The sequence below is a fragment of the Meriones unguiculatus genome, chromosome 15 (assembly GCF_030254825.1).
Source record: "Meriones unguiculatus strain TT.TT164.6M chromosome 15, Bangor_MerUng_6.1, whole genome shotgun sequence".
In the NCBI taxonomy this organism is placed as follows: Eukaryota; Metazoa; Chordata; class Mammalia; order Rodentia; family Muridae; genus Meriones; species Meriones unguiculatus.
Genome location: NC_083362.1, coordinates 10,478,673 through 10,494,406, shown reverse-complemented (window position 1 = coordinate 10,494,406; position 15,734 = coordinate 10,478,673). Strand labels below are relative to the sequence as shown.

The 15,734-nt window shown below is 43.4% G+C and overlaps 1 protein-coding gene across 3 annotated transcripts in view; it reads left to right on the top strand.

Annotated features, from left to right (window-relative positions):
• Positions 1-15,734, top strand: part of Lpin2 (lipin 2) — a 43,825-nt gene that overhangs the window by 8,889 nt on the left and 19,202 nt on the right. For 2 of the 3 annotated variants that reach the window (XM_021653793.2, XM_060368154.1), the window contains exons 2-6: positions 5,085-5,285; positions 8,347-8,442; positions 11,380-11,678; positions 14,169-14,276; positions 14,887-15,010. In XM_021653793.2, the coding sequence (XP_021509468.2) occupies positions 5,085-5,285; positions 8,347-8,442; positions 11,380-11,678; positions 14,169-14,276; positions 14,887-15,010 (828 nt within the window). Of the gene's footprint in view, positions 1-5,084; positions 5,286-8,346; positions 8,443-10,195; positions 10,377-11,379; positions 11,679-14,168; positions 14,277-14,886; positions 15,011-15,734 lie in introns of those variants that run through there. The other variant, XM_060368155.1, reaches the window with a different exon arrangement.

The following is a 15,734-nucleotide window of genomic DNA, read 5'->3' as shown; positions in this document are numbered from 1 at the left end:
CGCCGTGCCTGGCTCTTGTCTCCTGCTTTTTTTTATGTTGCAGTGGCTTCTCTTTAGAACATCCTCCCTATGTTGTCTGCTGGCGTTATCCAGATCACATCCAGCACCCATGGATAAACTTGTCTTGGATCTGAGGTCACGTGTCATCTCACTTTTGCCTTTCAAACTTCATTTCTTTGCCACATGCAATGCTATTGTCTCTTCCCAGAATTACCTGCTAGGAGCCCCCTTTTCCCATCCCATTTAGCCCTTAGACTTCTTTCTACACCTAGAACAAGTTTTGTTTTTTGTTTTCATCCTGAAGTCTTTTTTTTTTTTTTTTTTAAGATTTCTGTATTATGTCTTTCTTGACTCTCCCAGGCAGGTATTTTTCTCTAATATAGCCTTAGGTCAGTAAAGGGCCAAGCAGTGGTGATGCACACCTTCACTCAGGAGGCAGAGGAAGCTGGATTTCTGAGTTCAAGTTCTACAGAATGAGTTCCAGGACAGCCAGAACCACCACACAGAGAAACCCTGTCTGGAAAACAAAACAAAACAAAAAAGTCAGTAAAGGGACTGGCAGTGTGGCTCAGTGACAGAGCACTTAAGTTGAATGCTTGGTTACTAGGTTTTGGTTTTGTTTTGTTTTGTTTTGTTTTTTTCCCACACAGGGTTTTTCTGTGTAGCCTTGGCTGTCCTGTACTCATTCTATAGACCAGGCTGGCCTCGAACTCACAAGAGATCTGCCAGCCTCTGCCTCCATGAGTGCTGGGATTAAGGGGTGTGCCGCCACTGCCCGGCAGATGGTAGGTTTGATCCCAGCACCATCAAAGGAAAAGAAGACCACTCCAACAGCATTGTCACGGGGCATTCTGTAAGCTAAGACAGTATTTGTCTTGTTCTCTTGGTGGATCAAGGCCTTCTGGGGTGGGTGGGGGGCTAGGGTTGTCTCTTTGGATCTTAAGGATTTGACGAGAAGGAGGCTCTCATATTTTAACTGTGAAAAATTACCTTTTGCCATGATCAGGCACGTAGAGCATATATTTGGTTAGTGACTACAAATCTCACTATGTGTTTTTGTTTTTTAAAGGAATTATAGTTGTGGAAGGCACACGCAGACATCTACCCTATAACATCAGCCAGTGTATCTAAAGTTTCAGTTTCATTCTCTTTTAGAACACTTGAAGGCCAGGCATGGTGGGGCACATCTTTGATCGCAGCACTCTGGAGGCAGAGGCAGGTAGCTCTGTGAATTTGAGCCAATACAGTGTCCATAGTGAGTACCTTTCAGGACAGCCAAGACCTGCCTCAAAAGAAAGTCTGAATTGGGTTGAGTGAGCTCTCTGAAAGTCACTGTTGCTAGATTCGTTGTGTAGGCAGCATGTGTTCCTGGCCATTTCTGGGAGTTAATGCACACTAAGGTCCTGGCCTCCACATATTTCAGGTTTCATAGCCTACAAAATATAAAGCCAGTGGCTTTGTGTCGGCCAAGAAAAAAAAATAAAAGACAGCCTGTATTTTTCTACATTTAGCAACTATCTTTTCACAGTAGATTTTCATGTGTAACAGCATCTCTTAACCACAGTAATTAAAATCATCCTGATGGATGTTGTAAGATTTAATCGTGGATTGTATGCTGTGGTCGAAGTGCGCTTTTTACACATTTAGAACATGATTGTTTATGGCTTAATGTAGATGTTTGAAAGTGACCATTTGTGGTGTTTTTCGGTCTTTACCTTTGTGTGGTTTTGCAGATTGTAAGAGTGTTCATTTCAGCATTATCCTTGTCGGTCAGTCACTAGTATTGTGTGCATGCTGCTCAGCTAGTGTGGGGCAGCAGGCACAGCAGCACCGCGTGGGCAGTGTAGCTAAGAGGACGGGAACATGCAGAGTGTGCGGGTGGCAGAGAAACAGCTCCTGGTCAAAGAGGTGATCGGTGGAACTACCTCCAAATAAATTTGGTTTTGGAGATAATCTTTAACATTAAACTGTTGTGTACCCTGACTACAGAAGTGGGAACAAATATTTGCATTTCCTCCCCTTCTATGTGAGACAGGGACACTGATGCCATAGACAGACCCGCAGGGGGCAGAGCAGTAAATGGAAAGATGCTCAGCATTGTTATCTGTTAAAGAAATGTAAATCTTTTAAGTTGTCATGACTAAGATAAATGGTAATGCCACATTGTGAGGATGCCAAGTATATCAGCTTGTAGATGTTGCTGGTAGGATGTAAAATGGTAGAGCTGCTTCTGAAAAGCAGTGTGACTGTTGTAAAACAGCTAAGCCTACAGTTTGTTTGCAACTGAAAAGTTGCACTCAAAAAAATGTTGTACAGAATATGAAAATCCACATTCACAGAAACCCTGTATATGGATACTTATGACTCTGGCTTTATTTGTAATAGCCAGAACTGCAGTTACTTGTCTTCAACAAGAGGCTTTGCTTGCTTGCTGTGTTTTTAATAGTAAGTCTATACTGTGAAATACTGTGCAGCGATAAAAATAGAATGAGTTATTGATACAGCAATAAGTCTCAAGAAAAATATGAGGGAAAGAAGGGTGGCCTAAAGGCTACATACTTTATAGTGCCATTTTTGTGACTTCCTTTCTAAAATGGCAGAACATCAGAAGTAGAGAGCCTGTTAACGGTTCCCCAGGACTGGGGAAGAGAAAGAAAGAACAAGCAGAGGGATGCTTGTGCTGAGGGCGGTGTTCTAGTTCGTCAAACCACCCTGTACCAGACGGGGTTTCTCTGTGCAGCCCTGGCTGTCCAGGAGCTCACTCTGTAGACCAGGCTGGCCTTGAACTCACAGATCTGCCTGCCTCTGCCTCCCAAGTGCTGGGATTAAAGGTGTGAACCACCACTGCCTGCCATGTTCTGGTTCTTACCTGAGACAGTATTGGCTTCCTGGTTGGGATATTTTGCTGGTGCATCCCAAGTACAGGACACTGAGTCAAGTGGACAATCAGTGGAGGCTTTGGAGGCAGCCATAGTTTTTCTCAGAGCTCCGCAGATCTGCACCGATCTCACAGTAGGAAGACTGGTTTGTTAATTTGTTTCTTTATTTGGTGTGTTGGAGGGAGGATTCCATGTAGCCCAGGCTGTCCCTGAACTCCTGATCAAGAAATGTCAATTTTTAAAAATACAGTAAGCCAGGCCTAGTGGCAGCCAGGAGGCAGAGGCAAGTAGATCTCTGTGAGTCAAGGCTAGTAGGGTCCTCATAGTGATGAATTCCAGGCCAGCCAGCCAGGACTACATAGTGGGACTGTCTCAGAAAGAAAGAGAGAGAGAGAGAGAAAGAGAACATGAGATGATCTATGAGTATTCTGATGAAACAGTATTCCTGCTAGATACAGTATAATGTCTTTGTTTATGGTTCTAGCTTGTTTATTGGTAGTTCATTTGATCATTTATTCATTCAAGAAATAATTATTGTCAGATATAATGGCACACATTTCTAATATCAGCATTCGTGAGGCTAATATAGGGTGGTCTTGAGTTCTAGGCCAGCTTGGGCTACAAGGAGAGAGACCTTGGAGAAAGAGATTGGCCAGGTGTGGTTGCACAGCCTTTAAACCCAGCATTAAGGGGCAGGGATGGGGAGATCGCTTGAGTCAGAAACAACCTAGTCTACCTCTTGAGTCTTAGGCCAGCCAAACCCGCACACTGAGACCCTATCTCAAAAAATAAAAATTTCAAAATTTAAGTATTTGTTGTGTTCTTAATCTGGCCTTGCCATCAAAGCCAAATCAACCATCCAAAAACCAAAGTTACCTGTTTGTAATTGTTTCATAATTATAAAGAACTCCACCATAGGCGATCATAGTAAATTTAGCTGCTGGTGTGCATTGTTCAAAGCCAGTTCTTTGGTATGTGCAATTTGAAATTGGTTACCTAAGTACCCAGCATGTGGTCGGAGTTATAGGCCTCAGCTGCTAAGCAGCTAGACCCTGCTTACGTTCATCTGTGTAGACTGTTGAGTGGAATCTCTGCTGCCCACAGCACAGCCCATCCCTGGAGGGTAGGCAGACTGGACAATGTGCAGATGGGAACTGGCAGGTCCCCTCCATCTTCTCAAAGATCAGTACTTTGTCCCTGTTCCACCTAGGACTCACCTGACAACACAGAATGTCTCTCTAGAACTTTGCCGAGATGGAACTTTGAGCTTAGGGCAACTATAGCTGATGTAGAGAGGTCAAACAGCTAATAGCTTGGACTTCTCCCTTAGCCTAGAACTGGTTGTTTGTCTGACCCTGCGTTGGCAGAAGGACTTTGCATGGATTTTTCTTTGACCTAGCATTAAGGTGTCTGCTGAATGATGTTGTGTCCAACCGCTGGAATGAGATCTGACAGCCCAAGGATTAAAGGGTTTGTTTTGGTGTGGGTTGGGTTTTTCAGTGGAAGAAGGGGTAGGAGGGAAAGCCAAGGTTAGGGTACCTCCCCTCCTTTGAGTTACAGAACTCTGGTGATCTTGATTTGAATAGTGAGGTGAAAGAGAGGAACAAAAAGCCCTTTTGTGCCCTGAACATTGTGGGACATAAGCAAATGTCCCATTGGGGGCTACTGAGGTACTGAGGTGATCTCCCTGGAAAGTAATGTTAACATGTCGGTCCTGGAGCAGCTCACCAGTTTGTTTGATGCAGCATGTTTCTGAACCATAGCGTCTCAACTGTCAGTATGTCCCTTGTTTCTCCTGGAGGTGATCCACTGAGCCTTTTCTGCTTGGCTGCTGTGGTCAGAGTGGATGTAGTAGATTCCAGACCACCTCGGGAAGACTCGCTGTGGCCATCCCTTCTCTAGTTGATTCTCTGCAGGTCGGCAGCTATTGGCGGGGGATGGACTTAGTGGAGTCCATGATGTCAGCTGGCCCCACCCTGGGGCTGGGAAAGGAAGTGGAACTTCCTCAGCCTCAGGCCCCACTTAGAGCCTGAGATGTCTGTCCTTGTGCAGAGGTGTGTGAACAAAGCCGCAGCAGCAAGAGAGTGATGGCTCCCAGCAGCAAACGAGCAAACAAGAGTGTGTGTTTAGGCAACTTTTTTTTTTTTTTTTTTTTTTTGTCACTGTTGTCAGATCGAGTGCTGACATCCTGTTATCTCCCTGCAGTCGCAAACCATGAACTATGTGGGCCAGCTGGCCGGGCAGGTGCTCGTCACTGTCAAGGAGCTCTACAAGGGCATCAACCAGGCCACGCTGTCCGGGTGCATTGATGTCGTGGTGGTGCGGCAGCGGGACGGCACCTACCAGTGCTCGCCCTTCCACGTGCGCTTCGGGAAGCTGGGAGTCCTGAGGTCCAAGGAGAAAGTGGTGAGTCCCGTGTGCAGTCTGCCCCAGGCGGGAAAGGACATCAGCGCACCAGTCACCGTGGCTCTCTGCACCCATTCTTACTATTTTTTTTAACTTGTGTGCTATTGAAGACAGTGGTAAGAAGCCAGCTTTTAGGTACTGCTTTTGAAGTGGCTCCTAAATTCAAAAGACAGGAAGTTTCTCCAAATGAAACAGAAACTGAAATTATGAAGATAATCCTACATGTTGAAACTCAGAACAAACTGAAGATAGTTAGAAACGAGGAAATTGGGTTGTTTTTTTTTTTTTTGTTTTGTTTTGTTTTTTTTCAAAAAAGAAAATTTTCCTTTTCTGAGTACAGTACTTTAAAACCGTATAGGGGCAGCAGGATGGCTCAGTCAGTAAGGGCTCTGGCCATCAATCCTGATGACCCTCTGAGACCCACAGGGTAGAACAGGAGAACATACTCAAAACTTATCCACTGACCTCCACGCGTGACTCACATGCACACTTTACACCAAAAATGAAAACTGCAGGCTGGAGCTGTACACCAGTCACCGTAGGTTTGCATAGCGTGACAAAGCCCAGCTGAGCACCTAGGAGGGAGAGGCAGGGCCAGCGGTCAGGTCAGCCTCAGCTCAGCCCATCTGAGGCCAGCTTGAGATTCCTGAGCCCCTGTGACAGACAGAGCAGACAGGATAATACCGTTACACTGGTTATGAATGAGTAGACTAAGCTCACGTAGGCAAGTGTACGTGTGTACACTGTAACACAGTGCCCCAATTGGAGGTTCATATTTTTTCTCTTTTGTTTTTATAGTCAGGGAAATGTTGTTTGGGTTTTTTAAAATATCTTCTCCCTAGAGTATCGGGCAATAGGAAAGTTTTTGAAGTGTGTGTGTGTGTGTGTGTGGTGAGTTTTAAAATGCATTTGGCCACTTTTCAGACGCACATACTTGCTGACACAGGTGGAAATGTCTGTGTTAGTGTTAAAGGACCAACAAGTGTAAGAGGGAGTTTTTTTGCTATTTTGTTTCTTCTTTTTTTTTTTTTTTTTTTTTTTTAAAGTGAAAGAAAATGGGTTTTACCAGACTAGACTCTTTTTCTTTCTGAAAACACATATTTTTTGGGTGTTAAAAGTAATTTTCCTCTGGATTTTCCAGACTAGCCTTTGCTTATCTTCATTTAGAAAGCAAAGGCAGCTACAGTTTTACTTCTTGACTTGGCAGCTTCCATTTTAGGGCAGTGTTGTGCAGCCATAATTACCAGTTAGTGCCTTTGGTAATTGTATTCTTTGTACTTTTTGTAGTGACACTATTAGTAATTTCAGATTGGAGCTGGTCTGCGGGGGCTGAAACCATTTGTGCCCTGCACTTTCTCATTAGCTGTTCTCCTCCACCCCAGCACACCCCACCACTCCCTGGAGCCAGGTTTCTAGTTGATAGGTTGGCTCTGTCTTTGGGCCTCTCAGGTGGGGCTGCGTAGACGTGTCAAAGCACATTCTCTGTGAGGAGGAGCTGGTGGGGTGCACTCTCTGCTTGCCTTGTAGTCGCCATTTGACTTCCTTACTGGGTTACACAGTTAATTTCATTGACTAGGAACTGTTAAGTACCTAGTACAAAGTTAAATACCTTGTGAAGACGCCAGTACTTTTAGGAGCATAATACATAGGGCACAAGAAAAGAAAATCTCTTGTTTCCTGTTCCCTGAATCTTAGGGGGTATATTTGAGAAGAAATTAGTCCTATGATTTGCCAAAACACAGCTTTCTTATGACAGTGAAGCCACATCTACCTTAAGATACACTGATAATTCACATCAACTTCTTGTCTCTACTCTTTTTGGATTAGGGTAAGCTATTCATTGATTCTTTTTTAAGATTTATTTATTTATTAGTTATTATTATACAATGTTCTGTCTGCATGTACACCTGCACGCCAGGACACCAGATCTCATTATAGGTGGTTGTGAGCCATGATGTGGTTGCCGGGTATTGAACTCAAGACCTGGAAGAACAGCCAGTGCTCTTAACCTCTGAGCCATCTCTCCACCCTTAGTCATTGATTTTTAAACTGACAAATTTTCAAATGTTGTGACACCCGAGAAACAGACCTGAAATCATAACTACCTTAAAACTACTGTTTAGAGAGACAATTGTTTTTGATGATGTAGTCTTGTTTGATAGACCATCCTATTATGTAACTCAGGAGTTTAATTTCAGAAAGTAAACTTTTAGTTGCTCTTTCACAAAATCGATATCATGATTATTTATTAAAGGAAAATGTCCAGGGTATTAGAACTGACCTCAACATGGGCGAGAAAACCCCACCTGCTGCTGCCGTAAGCAGAAAAGCTCGTGAACCCAAAGTCCAGGGTCATCTCTTTCGGCCAGTGCCAGTTTAGGAAGGTTTTAGCGATGCTGCCAGGGTTTTGGTTTCCCACCTCAGAGCCCTGCCTCTGATTGTTTAGTTCTTTCTCACCACTCACCAGCAGAGTCCACAGAAGACCAGCGATTGCTCACTCACTGGTCCTGACAACATCTATTATTGCACAGTGACCTGGATTAGAAGATACTAGCAGGGAATATGCTCACAGCTCAGCACTAGGGTTACTGACACATTTGAGTGCTGAATTCTGCAAGACAAAGCTTAGGAAGTGCAGAAACGTTTCTCCCATTTCACAGTATTTGGAAGGTTAAGCTGGGAATGTGGCTCAACCATGCAACTACCACATTTGAAAAATCTGAGGCAGAATTGCTGCCAATTCAAGATCAGGGCAGGCTACGTAGCAAGCCCCTGTGCTCCAAAAAGAAAAGAAAGTTGAGAGAGGAAGCAATACACTTTTAAAATGCTATGAAAATAAATGCAAAAACATTTTTTCAGCCCCTGGTTACCTGTCTATCCCATTGCCCAAGTTTACTTCTTTTTCAGGGTGGGGAGATGTCTGTGGGGCTGATGACAGTGTTTCTGGGGTTGTAGCTCTAGAAACCCAGTGCCAAGTTTGGCCTGAGAGCCTAGAACTTAGGCCTAGGTCAGCCTAAATGAAACTTTTTTTTTTTTTCTAACTTACTTGTTTCCTTCTTAGATTGATATAGAAATCAATGGCAGTGCAGTGGATCTTCACATGAAACTGGGGGATAATGGAGAAGCCTTCTTTGTCGAGGAGACTGAAGAGGAATATGTAAGTTCTCAAAGCCCCTTTGCACATTGTGTCGGGCTTCTAGAGCATGTCTCAAAACAACTGCTCCTCTCTTTTCATGATTGTGTGAATGATTATTGGCTAAACAAGCTTTCATTGTATGTTGAACTTATCTTCCCCAAAGATCTCACACCAGCTTTCAGGGTATGGAGAGCATGCAAAAAGCTGCTGTTGTACTATCAAGAGGCTTTCCTGTTTGTCCATCATTGCTTATGGCTTGACTTGAATTTAGTCAGTTCTGCCTCGAGGCATATCTCTTTAGACTATGTCTGACTATGTACATATGTGACTTTTAAATTCAGAAGACCAGAGAGATAGTTCAGTGGGTAAAGGCACATTCGACATAGGCCTGACAAGCTTGAGTTTGTTATCTAGAGCCACATAAATATGGAAGGAAGAACTTCTCCACAGAGTTGTTCACTAATGCTAGACTGATATCATGTTGCCTCCACACACAACCCCTATACACACACACACACACACACACACACATATAACAGTTTTAAAGAAAGATTCTCTTTGTTTGGTTAGGAATATCATATTCATGACCTTAAGAGCCACTGAGTTATGATGACAGAAGATTTAAATTAATTAGCCTGCGTGTTTTCATATATTAGTGTATATTTGGCCTCTTCTACAAGACAGCATAGTCTATATAGGTCCCCTGACTGTGTGCTCCCAGGCGTACACAACCCACTTTGAACAAAAACAAACTGTCTTTATGCTGTCAGTGTGGCTCTTTTCTAAGAAAAGACATAAGCATTGTTATGTCTTTTTTCATATAAAGTTAAATCTTACAGCAAAAATAAGAAGCTTCAAGGTATTAGGATACAGAGGCTTTTTGGCTTTGAAGGTCAGCTACTAATTTGATGTTGTGAATTCACAAAGAAAACAATGTCACTGGACGAAAAATGAGTTTATTTTGGTTGGTTTTTAGTTTGGGCAAGAGTGCCATGCAGGTGCTGCTCTGGGAGGCCTCATCAGCTCCTGTTCTCCCGGACAGACCTCTCTGCTATTACCTCACTGCGTGTACACAGCCTACACAGAATCTCGCTCCTCAGAAACAAAGGCAGGAGCAGTGCGAAGCATAGCAACTAGTAGCTGGTACGAGATAAAAATATTTTTGATGTGTTTATGAAAATCAAGCATAATCCTTATCTTTTATTAGACCTGGGTTGTGCCTCGCTGGGTGGCAGGTACTGCCAACATTCTGTTTAAAACCTGCCTTAGCAAGGGAAGAAAAACTTTAACACTTTATCTGTTCCATATGCAACTGAATTGGCCAGATTTCTCTGCACTATAGTAAGTTCTAGGACAGCCAGAGCTACATAGTGGAGCCCTGTGTCAAAAAACAACAGTAATACAATAAAAATTATAAAATGTCATAATTCATCCAGCAAATATTAGAATTGCTAGTTTTGACATATACCATGGATAAAATAATAATAAAATCCAGACCTGCTTTTGAAAGGGATTAAAAGTTAACAAACCCTTAATAAAGGCACAGTTTACTTAGTTTTTTGTTTCTCTGCCTTTTTCTTAATGAGTGTCCATCATCAACATCCCTTCTCCGTCAGAAATTCTGAGACAACCCCTTTTTAACAGCTGCACAGTTTCCACGGTGTGCATTTACTGGTTTATTTCACCATTGTCTTATTGGTAGATATCTTTACTGGATTTCTAATGCTGTGATCAACACCGTGAATTTATTTCACCTTATAGCTTACTTCCTGATGGGAAGTCAGAGCAGGAACCTGGAGGCAGAAACTAAAGCAGAGGCCATGGAGAATCGCTGCTTACTAGCTTGTTCCTCGTGGCTTGCTTTCCTGTATGACCCAGGACCACCTGCCCTCCCTGGGCCGGGCCCTCCCACATCAGTTGTTAATGAAGAAAATATGATGGAGGCAATTTGTCAGGTGAAATTCTTCTTCCCAGATACTTCAGGTTTGTGATGAGTTGGCAAAAACCAACCACTATAGACATGCAGGAGCTTTCTGCCTCACCCCAGCACTCCTGTGATAGAACTAGAAGATACGACCAAAAGCCAAAGCAACCGGTATCTAACAAAACCACTAATGAAAGCTCTGGAAGTCGGGGCACATCAGCCTCATCCGGGTGCCACAGTTGTGTGTTGGTGGAGAGCGGCTTCAGGGTGTTTACCACATCCAAGTTGAATATTTCCCATATTTTAGTGTGTTCAGTTAGGTTTTCTGAACTGTTGTATAAAAATTTGACCATTTTAAATTATGAAGGTAATTTATGCCATCTTACCTACCTCTCCTTTCTTCTTGGTATACAGAAGAGTAAAACTGAAACAAATGGCCAAGAAGTTCACTAGATTTATTCAGTATTAAGTTGGAAGTTTAATTATTTTAAATATTGGGCCATCTTTTCTTCCTTTGAGTCCCTGAAAGGCTATTTGGAGTGAAATTCACTGATCTTATTCATTGTAGGGTCTCACGTCTTTTGCAGTCACTTTTCTCACCCCCCACTTGTTTGGCCACTTGGCTCTACATCTTACTAGTTGGTGCCCTCCCTCACCTGCCCTGCTGCCCCTGTCGGGTGTGTCCTTGACCTTGGTCCCTGCTTCATCACGTTCTTCCCGTTGTATCCAGCCTAGTAGTACTTGGCGTGCTGCTGCCGCTTTGCCAGCCCTTGCACAGAACTTAGTTGGCTCTGCTTTCATGGCAGCTTTCGTGTGTCCTTTGCTGAGTTGGCAGAGTAGTTCCTGCAAATGTACATACTGGAAAAAAAGTTACACACTGAAATGAACTAACGCTTGCTTGAGCCAGCAGGTGACAGCCTTACCTATAGGCACAATGCCTTCCTACCCCTGTGAAAGTTGTATTCTCAAGGAATGAAATATTGCTTTGGTGACTGTCCAGTTTGTCATGGATAACTTCTCTCTTATTCGTTAAGGAAAAACTACCTGCTTACCTTGCCACCTCACCAATTCCTACTGAAGACCAGTTCTTTAAAGATATTGATACCCCTTTGGTGAAGCCAAGCAGAGATGAAAGGCCACCGCAGAGTGCAGACATTTCTCACACCTTGGAAACAGAGACAGTTTTCACTCCAAGTTCTGTGAAAAAGAAGAAACGAAGGAGAAAGAAGTGCAAACAAGACAATAGGAAGGAGGAGCAGACAGTTTCTCCTGTTGCAGAAGATGTATTTGTGGGTGTGAGCTCTGATGAGGAGAAGGGGGCCCAGGCAGCAAGGTGGGTTCCCAGACTGGACAAGGGCCTCTTTGGGCCGGTGCTTGCTGAGCCCCGGGTACGCAGTAGAGGGCCGGGGAGCCTGGAAACTGCTGCTGTCTCAGGTGTGTATGGGAGTCTGTTTATTGTGGAATCGAGGGAGAAGCGCCACAACACCCTTACTGTTCAAACTTTGGGTATGCCACTAAAGTGTTCGCTGCAACATCTTCCCATTGTCTGCGTGGCTTCGTTGGGTGAGCAGGTTCAAGTGAGAGCATTATATTTCAGTTGTGCAGCTTTCCAGCCTTTGCCCCCCAACTCCCTCCACACCTTTCCTGTCCCTCTCTACTTCTCCCTCCCCTGCTTCCCCATCCTTCCCTTTCCCTTCCTCATCCCTTCCCTTCCCTCTCTTTCCTTCCCTTCCTCCCCTGTTCTTTCCTCTTTCCTTTTTTACTTTCTCTTCCTTTCACAGAGTCTCTTTGTGGAGCACAGCACAGGTTGGCCTCAAACTCATAATCCTCCCAATTCCAACTCCTGAGTACTGGAATTGGTGGACGTCACTATACCTGGCAACCATATTCAGGATCTTGTATTTGATATTGAACCTTTTCCTGAGAAACTGGGAGTTTCGTTTTGAGTTTATGAGCAAAATACCCTATTAGGTTAAAGAAAGACTTTCTTTTTTTAATCACCACTTACATACCAGTCAATAGAAATTTCAAATTATGCCACTTTTCAAGCCAGCACTGTCCAGAATTTCAAGGCAGCAGTTTACGGCAGACTGTACAGTTGTTCTCACATGAGACAGGCTTTTCTTCCACCTGTATGTCCCAGTGGTCACCCAAACACCGGCTCTCTTGATGGCAGCTCTTAAACAGAGGCTGCTGCCAAAGGTGGCTTGCATGTGGCGTCCTTTACTGAACGGGGAAGGACTGAGGAGAGCATTGCTGACCAATGTGGGTATTTCAGCTCAGCTGCTGGAAGGGTATGACACACTTGTCTGGAAAGTGGTGCTAGTGAAGTACTTCTGTCAGTCAAAGAAGGAAAGGGGAGGCTGGTGCCCACCTGCGATCCCAGCACTCGGGGAGGCAGAGGCAAGTGGATCTCTGTGTGTTTGAGGCCAGCCTGGTCTACAAAGTGAGTTCGGGACAGCCAAGGCTACACAGAGAAACCCTGTCTCGAAAAACAAAGCAAAAATTGAAGTATAATTTACAGGCATTTGCATTTACAGAGACAGAGCCTCAGTCCGTAACCCTCCCTCTCTGGTCTGGGGCTCACTGTAAAGACCATGCTGACCTATTCAGAAATTCACCTGTTTCTGCCTCCCAAGTCTGGAATTAAAGGTGTGTGCCACTGTGCTTGGCTTAATTTTTTTACCTTTCTTTTTTTATTTTCTGTATTTAGTATGTGTGTATCAGTATTTTGCCTGTGTGTATATCTGCACCACATGCGTGCCTGCTGCCCATGCCCCAGGAGAGGGCATCAGATTCCCTGAAACCGTAGTTACACATGGTTGTGAGCTGTCTTTCATATGATTGCTGGGAATCGAACCCAGGTACTGAGCCCTCTCTCCAGCCTCAACTTTCTGTTTCTTAGAGAAAATTTACCATTTGATTTCTTTATTATTAAATAATAATTCTTCCCTGGTGTCTGTGTAGGAATGTTTCTTTTCCTCTTGAGTGAGATTGTGTGGAGATTAATCCTAGAGGAAGGATTTCATTGAGGAAAACCTTTAATGAACAGGATGATCTTAAAAGATACATACATTCATATATCTTAAGTGACATAGCTATATGTGAAGGCTTTGTCAAAAAAGATGTTACCGCAGGGGAAGTAAAACTGAACAACAAAAGGCACTTTTCCTTCTCTGCTCTTAGCCCAACAAGCTAAGTGGTGTGATGCTGATCTGCATTGAGAGCACTGTCGGAGCTTGGGTGCTCTGTGAGAAGCCCTGACAGCTGCGCTGCGGTGCTCTGTGCTTGTCAGAGTGTTTAGTGAGTCCCACATGCTCTCCTTATAACCTCACTGACTGAGGAGTAGACAGGATGTGTGATATATGCTCTAAACATAAAAATTTAGGCTGTAGCTTTTTTGCTTTGAACATAATCTTAAACTAAACTTCGGGACCTTTTACTGTTATTTAAATGAACTTATACCGCCTTAAGTTTTAAAGAACTGATGAATGGCAGCCAGTGAGAAACACTGCTATGTTGTCAGCATAAGCATAGTGAGGAGGATTGATCCCAACATTCATGAATGCCAGGCAAGCGCTCTACCATGAAGCCATACCCCCACCCTGTCAGGAATTTCTAATCCTATTTCTTTTCTGTCCTTCTAATATATACCACTGATTACTGCAGTGAGTGGTGGGTGGCTTTGGTTAATTCTCGTTCATATTAGCCATTTAAAAACATTCTACTGATCTTGCAGCTTTCTATTAGGAGATTTATCAGTAAGTTGGGGACCCATTTTAAAGCTGACATATCATTCCTGCCTCACTGTTTTCCCCTTCAGAGGATCTTCAAATGCTTCCTTAAAGGAAGAAGACCATAAGGAGCCTACCATCTTCCGTTCTGGGGATCACTACCCCTTATCTGATGGAGATTGGTCCCCATTAGAAACGTGAGTATCTTTGAAATTTCTGTTTGCTTAAGTGAAGGGGGCCACATATTAGTGGCTTTTATGTTACTTGATAGTAATACCACTTTCCATTTGTGTAATAGTAAACATTTGGTAAAATTTAACATGAAAATGAACTGTTTGAAGCAATCATTTGTTCCTAAATTTAATCCTATTCTAATGATGTTTGCCAGTTATAAATCTGAATAGTCACCAGAGAGTTAGTAGATAATTGTGAGCTGCCGTGGGGTTGCTGGCAATTGAACCCAGGTCCTCCAGCTCTTTACCACTGAGCTATTTCTCCAGTCCCAGATTAACTGATTAGTAAGCCCACCTTCCTTCGTGTTTTGTGTTTTCTGTGTTATGAAATTGCCTGTATCATTGGTTTCCTCTGAGAAACAAATAATACACACCATGAAGGATCTACAAGGGAAGCTCCTTAACAATCACTACCTGGCATTTTTATTTTATTAAAGAACTCAAGCGGAATACATAATTGATGTTTTCTTCAGTGGAGCGTTTGTACCGGAAGCTGACATATTCACACTTGAGTTGCTTCTCTGTGCTCTGAGGCTCTCCAATAGTGAAGCCTTGTTTCCCTTTGTATTCACAGCACTTATCCGCAGGCTGTGTGCCCCAAGAGTGATTCCGAGCTGGAGGTGAAGCCAGCTGAGAGCCTGCTCAGGTCTGAGTCTCACATGGAGTGGACCTGGGGCGGATTCCCAGAGTCTACCAAGGTACTGTGGTTTGCTGGGGAGATGGGATGTGTCTGATTAAACACTAGCAAAGAGTATTTACCTCTGTTCAATGAGGGAAGTGGCGTTGCCCTCTTGTGGTTGAAAAAGTAAGTAAAAAACATGTCCGTAACATTTCCACTGTACCTTTACTTGTAACTGGAGGAATCCAACATTTTTTGTGTTTCTATCTAACAAATAATGCTGATTACAGATAAATAGAGAAAAAAATTAAAGATACTTAAAGGAAACTAGAGCGTCCACACTGTAATCTTAGTCACCGAAGTTAGGGTGGGGCATAGTTCGGTTGGTAAAGATTTGTCTTCCATGCTCAGGATACTGGGTCCTGCCTGTCCCCAGCATCTGGGCAGGAAGAAATTCATAAAAGTTTCAGCTGTTCATGCTGAAAGAATAATATACTGAAAGTTCCATTTCGTGAAAGGAAATCATTTAAATCCCCTGTTGAATTCAGTTTTGTTGAAACAGAAATGTTCTTGATTGTTTAAGTTGCTGTAAGGAGCACTGTGGTCGTGTTAGTAGAATCATGGTCTCATGCATACTATAAGCTCTCAAGGTGGGCGTTCTCTGCCTTAGACTCTGAAAATTGTCTAGATTTTTCCAATGTTTGACTCTCGTGATAATAGTTATGAATGTAACTGTCTTATAAACATCATGACATTGATCAAATTAGTTATTCTGCCAGATGTGGCCTATTTCACATATAGTC